General features: G+C 33.5%; 2 protein-coding genes, 1 long non-coding RNA gene and 1 other non-coding gene across 4 annotated transcripts; 2 read left to right on the plus strand and 2 right to left on the minus strand.

Moving 5' to 3' along the window:
* Positions 1–1913: 1913 nt before the first annotated feature.
* LOC134282539 (perlucin-like protein) lies at positions 1914–4213 on the minus strand. Its single transcript, XM_062764941.1, has 5 exons — positions 4144–4213; positions 3881–3966; positions 3618–3708; positions 2516–2729; positions 1914–2408 (listed from the first exon to the last, which is right to left on the minus strand). The coding sequence occupies exons 1-5, from the start codon at positions 4211–4213 to the stop codon at positions 2378–2380; spliced, it is 492 nt and encodes a 163-aa protein (XP_062620925.1). The 3' UTR covers positions 1914–2377.
* Positions 4214–5774: 1561 nt separating this feature from the next.
* On the plus strand, positions 5775–8810 carry LOC134282578 (uncharacterized). The gene is made up of 5 exons (XR_009995316.1): positions 5775–5951; positions 6069–6189; positions 6978–7102; positions 8155–8260; positions 8678–8810. It is a non-coding gene; the product is annotated as an uncharacterized LOC134282578 (long non-coding RNA).
* Positions 6836–6908, plus strand: Trnas-gga (transfer RNA serine (anticodon GGA)). The gene has a single exon. It is a non-coding gene; the product is annotated as a tRNA-Ser (tRNA).
* Positions 8811–11012: 2202 nt separating the features above from the next.
* LOC134282577 (perlucin-like protein) lies at positions 11013–13268 on the minus strand. The gene is made up of 5 exons (XM_062764980.1): positions 13226–13268; positions 12723–12817; positions 12419–12509; positions 11294–11519; positions 11013–11107 (listed from the first exon to the last, which is right to left on the minus strand). Exons 1-5 carry the CDS (start codon positions 13266–13268, stop codon positions 11077–11079), a joined length of 486 nt encoding a protein of 161 aa, XP_062620964.1. The 3' UTR covers positions 11013–11076.
* Positions 13269–13377: the final 109 nt, after the last annotated feature.

Below are 13377 nucleotides of genomic sequence, written 5' to 3' on the forward strand. Positions count from 1 at the left end.
ATAAGCTGCATTTGCTGAGAAGGTCATTGAATTGACCACAGAACTTACGAAATGATCACTTTAAACGAGACTGATCGATGATAGTCTTGTTTTAGCAACTTGTTGAGCAATAACTGAGTAAACAAATTATTTATATTAGAACATGCTCTTGCGTATCGAATTAACCCTGTATGCAGGTGATGAAGGTATATTTTAAGGGAAGTTGACAATTGAAAAGTAAAATCACCTCGTTTGTCATAACTTTTCAAGTAATATATCTAGATAGTTAAGAGATGTGTCAGACTATCTTTTATTGCAACCTCACCTGGATATATCGTATCGACAAAAGAATGGAAATTACCATTGTTAATTGACAATACTTCGTCGATATATCTAAATGTTGAGTTAAATGCCACATCCTTATCTTCTTTTACGTATAGGAATTTGGACAAATTCTGCTTCATATGAATATGGGAATATGTCTGCTGATAACAGGGCGCGATTGGGGATTCAAATAGATTGTTGGAAAACCTGATCTAATGTGACTTAAATATTACTTTCTGAGTACAAGTGTGTTTATGTAGCTTAGGAATATACTAGAGATATTGTAATTGACATTGAATTAGAAGTTTGGGATCATTAAAATAATCAAATCTGACATAAGAGTTCGAAAATAAATCTTAGAAAGTGTCAGAATTCCTCTAAATGAACCTTACAGACAAATACAATGCTGTTACTTTCTTTGTCAACCGGGTGCAATATAAATTATTGTAATAATCTTATTCTTTCCTTCCTATAGAATTATTGAAGACAGAATGATAAATGGAAAATGGTATTCGTATTGCCTTTCAACTATATAGATATTGCCAGATTTCAACAGTCATATGATGCCTATTATTCATGCAAATTGCCATGGTCTTTTTTCATATATATTGCCCAGCGCCTGGTCTGATCTTCCACAGATTTCATAATGTGTATGAAAATTCGACCCTAATTAAAAGATTAGGGTTCGCCAATTTTTGGTCGTTTTAAAATAAGTATTTCATTATCGTTTTCATTTACTATATTTACGTCATCAGTAATTATGTGTCAATCTGGACTATTTATGGTGTAATAAAATGAACACAAAGGAAGAAAAGATTTTAGATTATCGATATCTAAGCATCGTAGAATTTCATTTAAAAAAAGCTTGGAAGCAATATCTGATGAAAATAAAATAATGAAATTTAAGTTCCCAGGATCAATGGACGAGACCAAGGACGGTGCTAAGTTGTTCATAAACAAGAGTTAATTGTACAGTGTACCTTATCCTCTTCACATTTGTGCCTTTCTATTCCTGAACATTTTAGAGTCGAGCTACATGAATAAGATAATGATTTTAAGTCCTAACCAAAATGTAACAAGAGGTCAACAGTCTTATACAGGTTTCTTGACTATCATGCAACAACTTTCCAAAAATTTATTTTGGTTTGTGTTTTAAACCAGAGACTATGAAATTCACAATTTCGAAACAGGCATAATTGCTAATCATAACTTAACACATAGAATGCTTACTTTTATTACTTAATAAGTGGCAGATCTGAGGAAAAAAGAAAATATGCATTTCCAATATATACCAGTATTCATAACTGACCCACCCCACAGGAAGAGGCATTATAACTCGTCATTACTATGTACATAATTTATCAGCTTACGTGTAATATCCAAAAGCAAAAGAGAAGATTTCTCAAAGAATTAATGCATTTTCACTATGTTATCCTATGATATCACCAGAACCCTTGCTCCAGGGGCCATGAAATTCACAATTTTGGAAGAGGCACCATCATGACTATGTACATAGTTTATTAGTTTAATACCCAGGACCTGAGGAGATTTTTTAAAAGAAAGTTTTCACTATCTATTCAGCAGAACCCAGTCCTAGCACCAGAATCCCTGACCCTGAGGCCATGGATTCTACAATTTTTGGTAGACGGTTCAATGCGTATTACAATCACGCAACAGTTTGACTGCTTGATGTCCAGGAGTAAAGAGGATTTTTGAAGATTGCATTAATTCTAGTGCTTTTGGTCCCACCCTGAGGCTCCAGGGGGCCAGGGACTGTGATATTCACAAATTTTGTTCCCCTTTGCCCATAGATGTTATCTGCAAAGATTGGTTGAATTGGATAAGTGGTTTCAGAGAAGTTGAATGTGTCCAAAACTTAACGCCCGACGGACGACAACGGACGAAAACAAATAGCAATAGGTGACCTAATAATTAAGAGGCATGAGTAACGATGTGTTTTATTCAGTGGCTGGAGCCTGAAAAATACTCAGATTGGTTTTATTTATTGTAAAGCCGTATGCATACAGACACTCTTTGTAAAACCAAATAGAAGCGAAAAACGAAATTTTTCTTTTCATTTTCCAAAGATGATGCCACTGTTTTCCCTGAAATGAACGTATTGAAAAATGATTACAATTTGTATATAATATAAAAAAAATAAAATAGTGCCTCATGTTTATTCTTTTGTGCGATTAATATCTTTTTAAAATACCTTCGTTCGCAGACATAATGCCTCGTCAAGGAGAGACACTCCAAGTCGTTCCACTGATAATGATGAAGACGATCCATTAATAAGCAGTTTTGGGAATGATAATTATTTGGTTGACCTGGAGCAAAATTTGTATAATTCAACTTGTACCCATGTGGTTCCCATTGCCATGAACCTTCCACTGTCCAATCTGTCGCACCAAGCCACGTGTTATTAGCTGAAAAGAGTGCAAAATGCCGTCATTTGCTGTTATATGTCTCGAAATACGTTTCTCTTTTGTATGCTTGTGCAGATAGAGTACTGTATTTTTTTTAAATGATGATAAAAACTAACAAGTGCACTTTATAACGATTGTAATGTGTTCAATATTTCTATTGCCAGCCTCTCTTATTTACTCGTACTGAGCAATATATTATCATCATTTAATCTTCCAATTGATTTGATACTAGTACACAATGGCATGTTCTATAAACAATCTTTAAAAACAATACAATTGACCAACAAATTGATGATACGCGTAAATAAGCAATCTCATTTAGAAGGTTCTATACAACCACAGTTTTATTCATATTTCATTACGATACAACTTATTATTATAAGTATTTTATATTAGGTAAATCAGGATAAAAGTGTATTAAAGTAAATAAATTTACAAACATCATTTCATTCCTAGTGCAACTTAGCTTGTAAAAATATATTAATGGGAAGATTGATTGATTGACTGTATATTGTTTAACGTCCCTCTCGAGAATTGTTCACTCATGTGGAGACGTCACCGTATGCCGGTGAAGGCCTTCAAATTTTGACCTTTACTCGGCACTCTGGGCCATTGAACAGTGAGGGATCTTTATCGAGCCAACGCCTGCCGCTGACACGGGACCTCGGTTTTTAAGGTCTCATCCGAAGGACCCGCAACTTTCACTTCAAAGTGCCGAGCGCATGGCGAAGGAACAGTTGCTACCCATTTTTTATCGACTTAGGTCAGTCGCGGCTGAGATTCGAACTCACGACCTCTCGATCACGGATTATTAATCGGAAGAAAAAACGCTGAATACTAGCCACTGGACAATTGAAATATGGAGATCCTAAATTTCTATATACTAACCACTGGACGATTGAAGTAAGTGTGTAATGAAGACCTGTTCCTCAGCATCGTCTATATGCACTAGGTAGCTTTCGTGTATTTCACACATTTTCTGAAAAAAATTAACTTCTAAACAAATAAATGTGTTCTGTTGAAATTCTAAATAACATAATACTTTAAGTAATTATAGAATTGATAAATAAACTTTATTAAAATGAATAACTCGTTAAGGGAAAAAAAGGTTATCTAATAAAATGATAACATTATGTGTATTTATAACATACCATAGCATTAAACCAGTTCTGGGAATCCCTACTGACATGGTAACAAGAGTTCCTGTATATTGTCCATCCGTAAGGACAACAGGATCCTACAATGATAATAGTTATTCAGCTTAGAGATACCACCATTTTAGAAATAAATATACAGATGTGTACATGTATAGTAACTTTTGTACATCTCAACTCCAACAGACCATACTCAGTATTCCATTGGCTAAAAACAATAAAATCTAAATTTCTATTCCTTACATATATATCAATCTTACCTTCTTTCCACAGTAATAACAGTAATAACAAAACAAGTACAACATGGTAGGGACGATTGCTTAAAATCATATTGCCAACTCAGAAGATAAAACCCATTCTCTTATCATTTCTATCGTAATAAAATGAAGTTTTTATCATTCTATGTATAGATACATACTGTGACATTATGTTTAATTAATCAATATTTTAGCATCGTACTTACAGAAAAAAAAGATCATTTATCAAAGGTAATTCATTAATTTTTATCCTTATTTGGTAAGGAGCATTTAATAAACTCTACCTAGTTTGCTTTTGTGAAACCTTTTTCACTGAAAAGTATTTATTTGCAGCATAAGAATATCATATATAATCAAAACATACTTTTATTAAGGAATATAAGAAATTGAAACAACTATTTTCCTTCCATGCATGTGCTTAAAATCATGGTAAGCTTGAAATAAAAGATGGCATAGAGTCTAATATATCTGTTCAATATCTTGATATTTTACTAGAAAAAGACGTTAAAAGTAATCTAACCACAACATTTTATGATATTTTAACGTGCAAGACTTTAACTTTGCAGTGGTCAACTTACCTAACTTCCTTTATCACCTTAATACGGGGTTTTATCTCTCAGTTGATTGATACACAAGAACATGAACAATTTTTTAAAACGATGTAAGTTATTGACGAACAAATTAATGAAACAAGGATATCAGTAGTCTCGTTTTAAGTCATCATTTCTTAAGTTGTATGGTGGATACAATGACCTTTTCAGCAAATGCAATTTGGCTTAAGTCAAATTCTCTGACTGACGTTTTACATATTAATTGCAAGGCCATTAATTTACACACTGAATTGACGTCAGATTTTTCTTTATTTCCTGATCATGAAAAGTAGCATACTTCTGAGCTTGAATACTTTTCGTTTTCTTCATACATGTATATTTCATAATACAAAATGTTTTTTTTCTAATTTTGGATTATCTATTTCTCATTTTTGTGGAAAAACCTTGTTTCTGAATATACATTTTATTTACAAGTTTTACTGGATAAAATGAAAAGTTTTACGATATCTAATGAAAGCATCGATTTCAACAATTATTACTGGTAAATTATTAGATTACGCAGTGGCTCAGCTACGTGTTTTTCATGGATGTCCCTCAAACATGACTTAACATCCTCCACAAACTAATATACTGGTATTCGGTCATCATTCCTCATATACAGTATAAGTAGATATGAGGAAATGCACAGAAAGAACATCTCTACAAAGATACAAACCCCTAAGATTTAATTAAGCAAACCACACATACTGACCCCACGATTGTTGCGATGCTAAAATAACCATTCTACCACACTTTAATATTTTTCCTCATTCATACATTAATTATAATGTTTGTAATGATGATAAAATTCTTTACAGAGAGAGAGAGAGAAAGAGGTGGCAAAAAATGCTTGAAACATTAAAATACTCAATTCATAGGTCGAATAGATAAACTGTTCTTTGTCCATGTCTTTAAAGATGTGGATAAAAGATATAGTTCATACAACTTCTGGTCTAGTTTCTGTTTCAATATATAACATTTTATAGGGTCTGTAAGTCTCGTCACGTGACTCGCGAGATTCTACGATAATTTTCACTTCCGGGTACCTGACACGAGGAACTGTGTATTGAGTTGAGCATGTTTCTGGTTTATACAAAGCTTTTGAGGAAAAGTTAAGTAGTTATACAAAGCAGAAGGGTTCTCCGACTTACGATGGATGGATTGCGTGTCATAAAAGCTTGGGTGCGAGTGTCCACCAGGAAAAATTCGATCAAAGTACAGGTAAACATTCAGAGAATGTCAACTGTTTCTTGTTTATTTTGAGAGAAAATGAAGTGTTTTACTTTATACCCGAATGAAATAGATTCATAATCATCTTTCGCCTAAATTTGTTAACAGATTTTTCTCGAATTCGAGGACGATAATGTTATTATCAGCTAATTATAGAGGAGAAGTTTTGTCAGTGTCCGATGGGTACAAACGTCATATTGTGGAGCCTGCATGCATCACTTTTGCATCGGTAAATATATTTTTTTTAAATAAAGTTTTACCTGTTGTGTGTCACTGGCGGATCACCTATTTTACATCTATTTCCCATGAGATGTTCATATAATTATATTTTGCTATTTGAAGTATTTCGCTGCATTCAACATTTAACAAAATTCAAATCACTTCAATACAATAAACATACATGTGTAGAAGTTCGGGCTTTATGGACCGTGGATATCAGCCTGGATAGCTCAGCGGTTAGACACCTGACTAGTAATACACAGGTCCAGCACAATACCCCGATAAAGGTATATAGCTTGAACTCGACTTTCAGTATTTAATTTTTAAAGATTTTTTTTTGAATTTTCATTACATAAAATACCTTGATCAAGGTATTTTAAATACCTTGATAAAGCTATATAGCTTTATCAAGCTATATACCTTTATCGGGGTATTGTTCTGGACCTGATACAGGGGTCCCGGGTTCGATTCCTGTTCCAGTCACAAGTTTTCTTCGTGCATTTCTCCTTTCCTACTACATTTGGTGCTGTGCCATGCCCTGGAACTGACAGGTGAAAGACCTGCCAGGGATGAGCCTGGATTGGGGTCTTTGGGAGCCAAAGACCTTTAAGGAGGGAGGAATACGGCGCCGCTGTCAGCCGGGTTCGATTGCCAGTGGCCAGATAGCTCAGTTGGTAGAGCACCTGACTGGAGTTTCAGGGGGCCTGGGTTCAAATCCCGGTCTGGTCCGCTGCATTTTCTCCTGTTTATTTATTCATCGATCTCATACAATTATATACATTAAAACTTATTTTATAGCATAAGTACAAGAGAACCAGGCAGTAACAAAGATGAAAGATGCTGTTGCTGAAAGATCCAGTCAAGCACATAAGACTAAACTAACTTGAATGATCAGCCTCCTTAAAAATGCAAATCAAATACAGGTATGAAATTGATCAGATGCAACAGAATAAGATCTAGGACATATATATATAATTTATTTTCATAAGACATAGTATATCAAAATATTACAAAAAGGTCATGGATGTCCAGTAATGCATTACCCTTGCCCCACCCCAGGGTATTCTTTTAGACATTTACCCATGATTAATCTATACTGTCATCTCACCTCACTATTAATCGATTGATTGTTGTTTAACTTCCCTCTCAAGAATTTTTCACTTGTATGGAGACGCACCCACTTGATGGTGGAGAGATGTAAATTTTGTCCTATACTCGGAGCCATTGTCAATTTAAGCAGTGAGGGATATTTTTCATGCCAGTACCTGTGACATAGTTTAAACGGTCTCATATGAAGTATCCACATCTCCATGTTCCACAGTGTGCAACGTAATCACCTCAGTATTAAAATGGGATGAAACCCTTGTATACAGTTTAAATGAATAATAATATTATATATACATGTATTGAATTTTTTTTTTTTTTATAAGATGACTAATAAACTTGTCAACATTGGCCATCATTAAATATGTGTTTGTATCCAGACTATCCAGATTAGTTGGTAGGTTTTTTTTTTGCCTTACAGTATTGAAAAACATTGATAACTGTCATATTAAAAATCACAGACTCAGAAATTTGTTGAAGTTTTAAAAAAAATTGAAGTGCTGAAAAAATGATAACTAATGGTAGGGCAGATTTTAATGGGTAAGGCTGAGTACATCAAACAAATCATTTTGTTATTGTTGGCCTTAGTAGGGGCACTCTAGATATGAAAATACAGTGTGTAAAACAAATATTTTTAAATCAAATTTTTTTTATGAAAAGGCCTTAGACATTTTTTGGTATAAAAAGGACAATTTTTTCTTGTAAAAATATTGATAAAATTTAATGAAGAAGGTTAAGATTTGTATTAAATATCCAGTAAATGGATATTTACCAGATTTATAACTCATTACACCTAAATTATCAGTAATGCATACTGGAACAACTGTGCAATAATTCGAATGACATTTTACAGAAGTTTGCTAAATTACAGGTTTTTGTCAGCTTATTTGGAAATCTTAGGACATCACTGATTTGATCAAGAACTCATCCAGCGTGAAGACCAGCCATGTGCCTCACTTGTCATGACATTATTAAAGGTAAGTAACCCTATCAGCAAAGAATTGACAAGCAAATCCTTCAAAAGATTTTCATTTAGGATACTTATATAATTGGTAGTTTTAATACCGTATAAGCATAATTTTTAGCGAGGCATTATCAGCTAGGTTTCTGAGATTGCTAAAATTGAATATCACTGAAAATTAAATGTGTTTAAGTTGTAATAATAATTTTAATGAAAATTATATACAAATATTATAAAGTTAGTAATCTTTTAAAAATCGCTACAATTACTTCTCGCTAAATAGAAAATACCAAATTTTAAGGACAAATCACTAAATTTGCATCATGATTCGCTAAAATTTCCACTTGTACAATATTTTAATTTCTGTAAAATGTTTTGTTACATTTTATAAAAACAAAAAATATATATTTAAATCAAAATCATTTTATTTCAGCACTTTGTGACAGTGGGAAGATGGGATTTAAAACATGACATGGCTCTATATTACTGCATCAAAGACCAATCCAGGTTTACGTATAAAGTGAAGGAAAACAGTCAAGCATCATTTTGAGCCACGTGTACATATGTAACCGCCTAGGCGCATTTACAATATGTCCTCTTATTTAAGAAATCACAGTGACCAGTTGTACCTATGATGTCGGACGAGATCCTGATAAAAACTTCTGTTGCACTCATCACTACCTGCAAAGAAATGAAAATTTTAAATGACTTGTATCAACACTTTTGTACTACATCTGGCTTGTATTTTCAGATCTTGTTAGCCTTTATTTTCCTTCAAACAAAATTTTATAAGTACTAACCTGCAGGTGTAAAATGTTTGAAACAATTTGCTTGCCTCAGAAGAAAATTCTCTGCCATTTAGCAGTGTCATGAGCAGTTGATTGAGGTCACAATTCCACCGGCAAAGAGTACATTGGGTATTTGTAGCTGAATGGTGCCAAATAAAACACTTTTCACAAGAACCTGGCAAATGTATTAAAGTGGAAGTGAGCATCTACACAAAAAATGAATACTTTCTCAAATATTAACAGTGATATATTATGCCTGTGTACATCCTAACTATATATATATAACTAATTACACAAGTAACTAGCAAATATACAATGTCAACTTCCTTAATTTTTTTCTCAAGTTCATGTATAGTGTATTAAAATAAACATGCAATATTTGTCTTGTTACACTGAAGTATTTTTAAGAAAATGTCATTCATTGAAACAAGTGTGCAAACACTCTGCACAGTTAGCTATTTTTATGGAGAATTTACATGTACCTATCAACATGCATTTTGAATCATGGGGATGTAATGTTAGGCACACCGAAGGAGAAAAGTAATTGTTAACAAAAGTTTTTACCAATCAAGTTTGATATTTAATAAGAAGGTATGTGCCAAACTTAACTAGTATTATGGTTCATTCAACTTAATTTATTTATCATTGTATGTGAGCTTTCGTGAATTTGATAAATAAATGAACTAGTAGGTTTGATAATGAAGAAAGAAAAAAGAGCAGCCCAAAATTTACTCAATACAAAAGAAAATAAATTCCATCATTAACTACTTGGAAGTTGTCACACTCTTCATGAGTATAAGAATTATGAGATATACTATACATAATGTAAACATATTACATTTAGCCATATATTTTACTTAGTGGAAAACTTAGTCCGCCTATCCAAGTACATCACTAAATGTCTTGTATATGAATTTAATAACTAGCACATTCAGATATCTAATAGTATGATAACTTGTTGAAAATTGAATTTCCACCAAATATTGTACACACCAAATGTAATACATTTACAGTATGTATGCCTCATGAACAGAACAGATCTATACCGGTATATGGATGACACATTCAGTCGAAGTGTTGTCCCTTTTTCCATATCTGCTGGATCCCTATAAAATATGATGACAAATGTAGATAAAATATTCTATCGTTGAAGGATGAATGTCCTATGGACCCAGTCAATGCCTTTTTGGAGACAACGTTAGATTGATCTATCTGACAAATGCCTTCATTAAAAATATTCCTATTTCTAATTCTCATTTAAGAAAGAAAAAAAAAGTCTGTCTCATAATTGTAAGAGTATTCGGGAAGGGAGTCGTAAGGCTATACAAGTTATATTGAAATTGAATATATATAGTGTATACATCCCTGTTTACATGAAAGAAGTAATATTTGACATTTTTATTTCTGGATAGAGTACATAACAAGTAAATCTATTTATTTCTACTGAAATTCAAGTATAACACATAGGCTTTAGCCCCCCCCCCCTTTTTTATTGCAAATATATGCATAATATAGCATTGAAAATTGGTGTTTACCTTTATTTTGTTGGTTAAGCCCCCCCCCCCATTCTATGTATTCGTCCCGTGTGCTAAATAAATGAAATAAATTTAAGGAACCAATCTTTAGGGAACGTTTTTGTTTGGAAACACATTATTTCAGCTTTAAAACTATTTTAATTTTCCTTTATGCTTTAAAATGTTCGCCAACCACACTGCTAATCGTGACCCATTCGGAATGGCTTGTATGTACGTCGTTTAATAAAACAATAAAGCAGTTAAACGCTGTTTACCTGTATCAATCAATCCATTATATCCTTTTCTTTTCAATAATCGGGAAACAAACGACATGACAGGCTCTGCTAGTCCACCGCGAGGCGTAAAACTAAATGCCAAGCGGTAATCCATTGTCTCCAAGAACGCTCAAGTACCCGGAAGTTAGAAAACGAAAGTGAAAGTTAACGAGACTTACAGACCCTATTGAAAGCTCATTGGAAAAGACATACAATCACAATTATAGTTGTCAGAGTATTCACTTCTTGATTGTTTCAGCCAACAAGGTTTCCAGTGATATCGTCCCTACAAAGCAGAAATTATTTACAATCCTGAACTGAAACACTAAATTATTTTGTTAACATATTCTTTTTTTTTTCTTTTTAGCTGTTCAGGGTACAAAATTCCCATGTACGTGTAGCATGTATTTTAAAAACATGATAAATAAATGTAATTTAAAAAGGAATTTTAAAGAAAAAGTGGCTACGTTACATTTGCTTGCAGATATAGTAGTTTCGATCATAGCAATTTCTGTCATCCCAAACAAAGGTGTGGTGGTTGTTTGAGGAACCATCAATCAAGAGGCAATCTTCCTGGTTCAGTCTATCGTCTGGTTCTCCATGACCAAAGTTTTGGTAATTCATTTTGTCGCCGTTGGGTTCCCATACAAATGTGCCTTCGTTATCCCAGTCCGTGGCTCCTAACCAAACAACGTCCTCTGAAATCATAGTTTCTCAGTCATCAAGGATCTATTGTAAAATCAGATATTCTAGTGGGGACAAATTATCGAGGTCTTAGGAAAAATATTGGTTTGTGTTGACTTGATCCCGTGCTTGGAGAATGTTTGGAAGTAATGCATATGATATTTTAATTTCCTTGGTGGTCATAAATTTGTGGGTCTCTCCGTGCCTCGATATCAACGAAAATTACCCCCCCCCCCCCACGAAAATTAGTGATTTCACAGTATTAAAACTCATTTACCTCACCCCGTCATCCCAGCTTTCTGTCTGATTTCACACGTCCTCTGTTATCAACTCAGTGAACAATTCTTTGTTTTGGTTATTGGAAGTTTTACAACCAATATATTAACACGATGCCCATTTATACCCATGCATTCCGATGCTCATAGATAACCGTTGTAACCTCTCATATGCAATATGACGTGAAAAGAATGAGATGCCATAGATTTTTGTGATTGGATTGGCTAATGTTTGTTCCACATGGCCGTAGGAATCGAGGGGGGGGGGTGTTGGGTGTGCCCCAAATAGTTTTGCCGATATATAGACTACTATAGAAAACATAACTACTACATATGTATACTGAAATTGCTTCCTACGGGCCTGGTCTGTACGATATAACTGACAAATGTAACCATTTCCCCATACTTGGCGTGAAGAACTACTTTTTAGATTATGCCTGTCATGACACATGGCCTCAATTTTTTTATGGTCTCATCCCAAAACCCGCAATTTCAACTTCAACAACACAAATAATAATTTGATTTAAAGACCGAACTGCTTCTGGTTTCATGGAAAGGCATCTATTATAATAAGTGATCCATCTTAAATAAACCAGAATTATACATCTCTCTTTCTTTTAATAGGTTTTAAAACTTACTTTTATATTGTTTCATGAGGCTTACAATAAAATTATGTTCTTCCTGGTTCAGCACTGATGCAAGATTGGATCCGTGAATTTGACACATTGTCTGAAAAGAGAAAATTAGGACAAATGTAATGAAGACCTTAATTTATTTAAAATTGGTACGACACTTAAAAGTTGCAGAAAAGGAAGATCTGAAAAGGCACGTACAAGGCAATTAATGTGGCAGTTGAAGATCTGAAAGTGTACACCAGTGGATAATCAAGCGGAAACCGCTATTCACAGCAGTACTTTAATATATTAAAATAAAATTACCCACCATTCCATCAAACCAAGATTCCACTTCTGGACCCATGTGGTAACAGGCAGGTCCGTGTTTTATCCATCCCGCCGGACACGCCCATACAATATAAACTGAAATATTTTTAATCCTCAGTAGGTTATTAATATTGAATCCTTTTTGCTAACTATTTACCATGATGATGACGCTTACACTTAGTAGAATTACCGTTCCAACATTGAAATGGTGAAATAAATGTCAATTTTGATAATTTATTATTGATTAACAATTTAATATTTTTAATTTTTTTTAATCTTGATGATATATATAAACAAACTATTCGTTTCCAATTAAAAAAAAAAAAACAGTAAAATTTTGTTTATTTTGATTTCAAGAAAAGACAGATTTTTCTGGGAAAAAATGTAAGAAGGGAAAATTGGTTATTTAAAGGCGAAGAAAGTTGTTCAATCTATATTGTTTGAGCCGAATGGCTGTGAATTGCTTTTAATGAATGAATAATAAACCATTTTACACACACTTACCTGCAAACTGAAGACAAAACAACTGAAGAATCTCTGAAGTCATTATTTAGATTTTGTCTGATAAAGTTCAGATAGATTTAACCAATGTCACAATAATCGGAAATTGACCTGAGAGTGTCCCGATAAGCAGAAGAGGCAATGCATGGACTTTG

This window comes from Saccostrea cucullata, unplaced genomic scaffold (assembly GCF_032062105.1).
Source record: "Saccostrea cucullata isolate Sc308-1 unplaced genomic scaffold, CSIRO_AGI_Scuc_v1 ctg297, whole genome shotgun sequence".
Taxonomy (NCBI): Eukaryota; Metazoa; Mollusca; class Bivalvia; order Ostreida; family Ostreidae; genus Saccostrea; species Saccostrea cuccullata.

What these genes read in the sequence shown, in the direction of transcription:
- LOC134282539 (XM_062764941.1), bottom strand. Translation starts at nt 4,213, where the DNA reads ATGATTTTAAGCAATCGTCCCTACCATGTTGTACTTGTTTTGTTATTA. An exon ending in AGAACTGGTTTAATGCTATG is followed by an intron (nt 3,709 to 3,880) that starts GTATGTTATAAA and finishes AATTTTTTTCAG; the next exon opens with AAAATGTGTGAAATACACGA. An exon ending in CATTATGTCTGCGAACGAAG is followed by an intron (nt 2,409 to 2,515) that starts GTATTTTAAAAA and finishes CGTTCATTTCAG; the next exon opens with GGAAAACAGTGGCATCATCT.
- LOC134282577 (XM_062764980.1), bottom strand. Translation starts at nt 13,268, where the DNA reads ATGACTTCAGAGATTCTTCAGTTGTTTTGTCTTCAGTTTGCAG. An exon ending in AATCTTGGTTTGATGGAATG is followed by an intron (nt 12,510 to 12,722) that starts GTGGGTAATTTT and finishes TTCTCTTTTCAG; the next exon opens with ACAATGTGTCAAATTCACGG. An exon ending in CCTCATGAAACAATATAAAA is followed by an intron (nt 11,520 to 12,418) that starts GTAAGTTTTAAA and finishes CTATGATTTCAG; the next exon opens with AGGACGTTGTTTGGTTAGGA.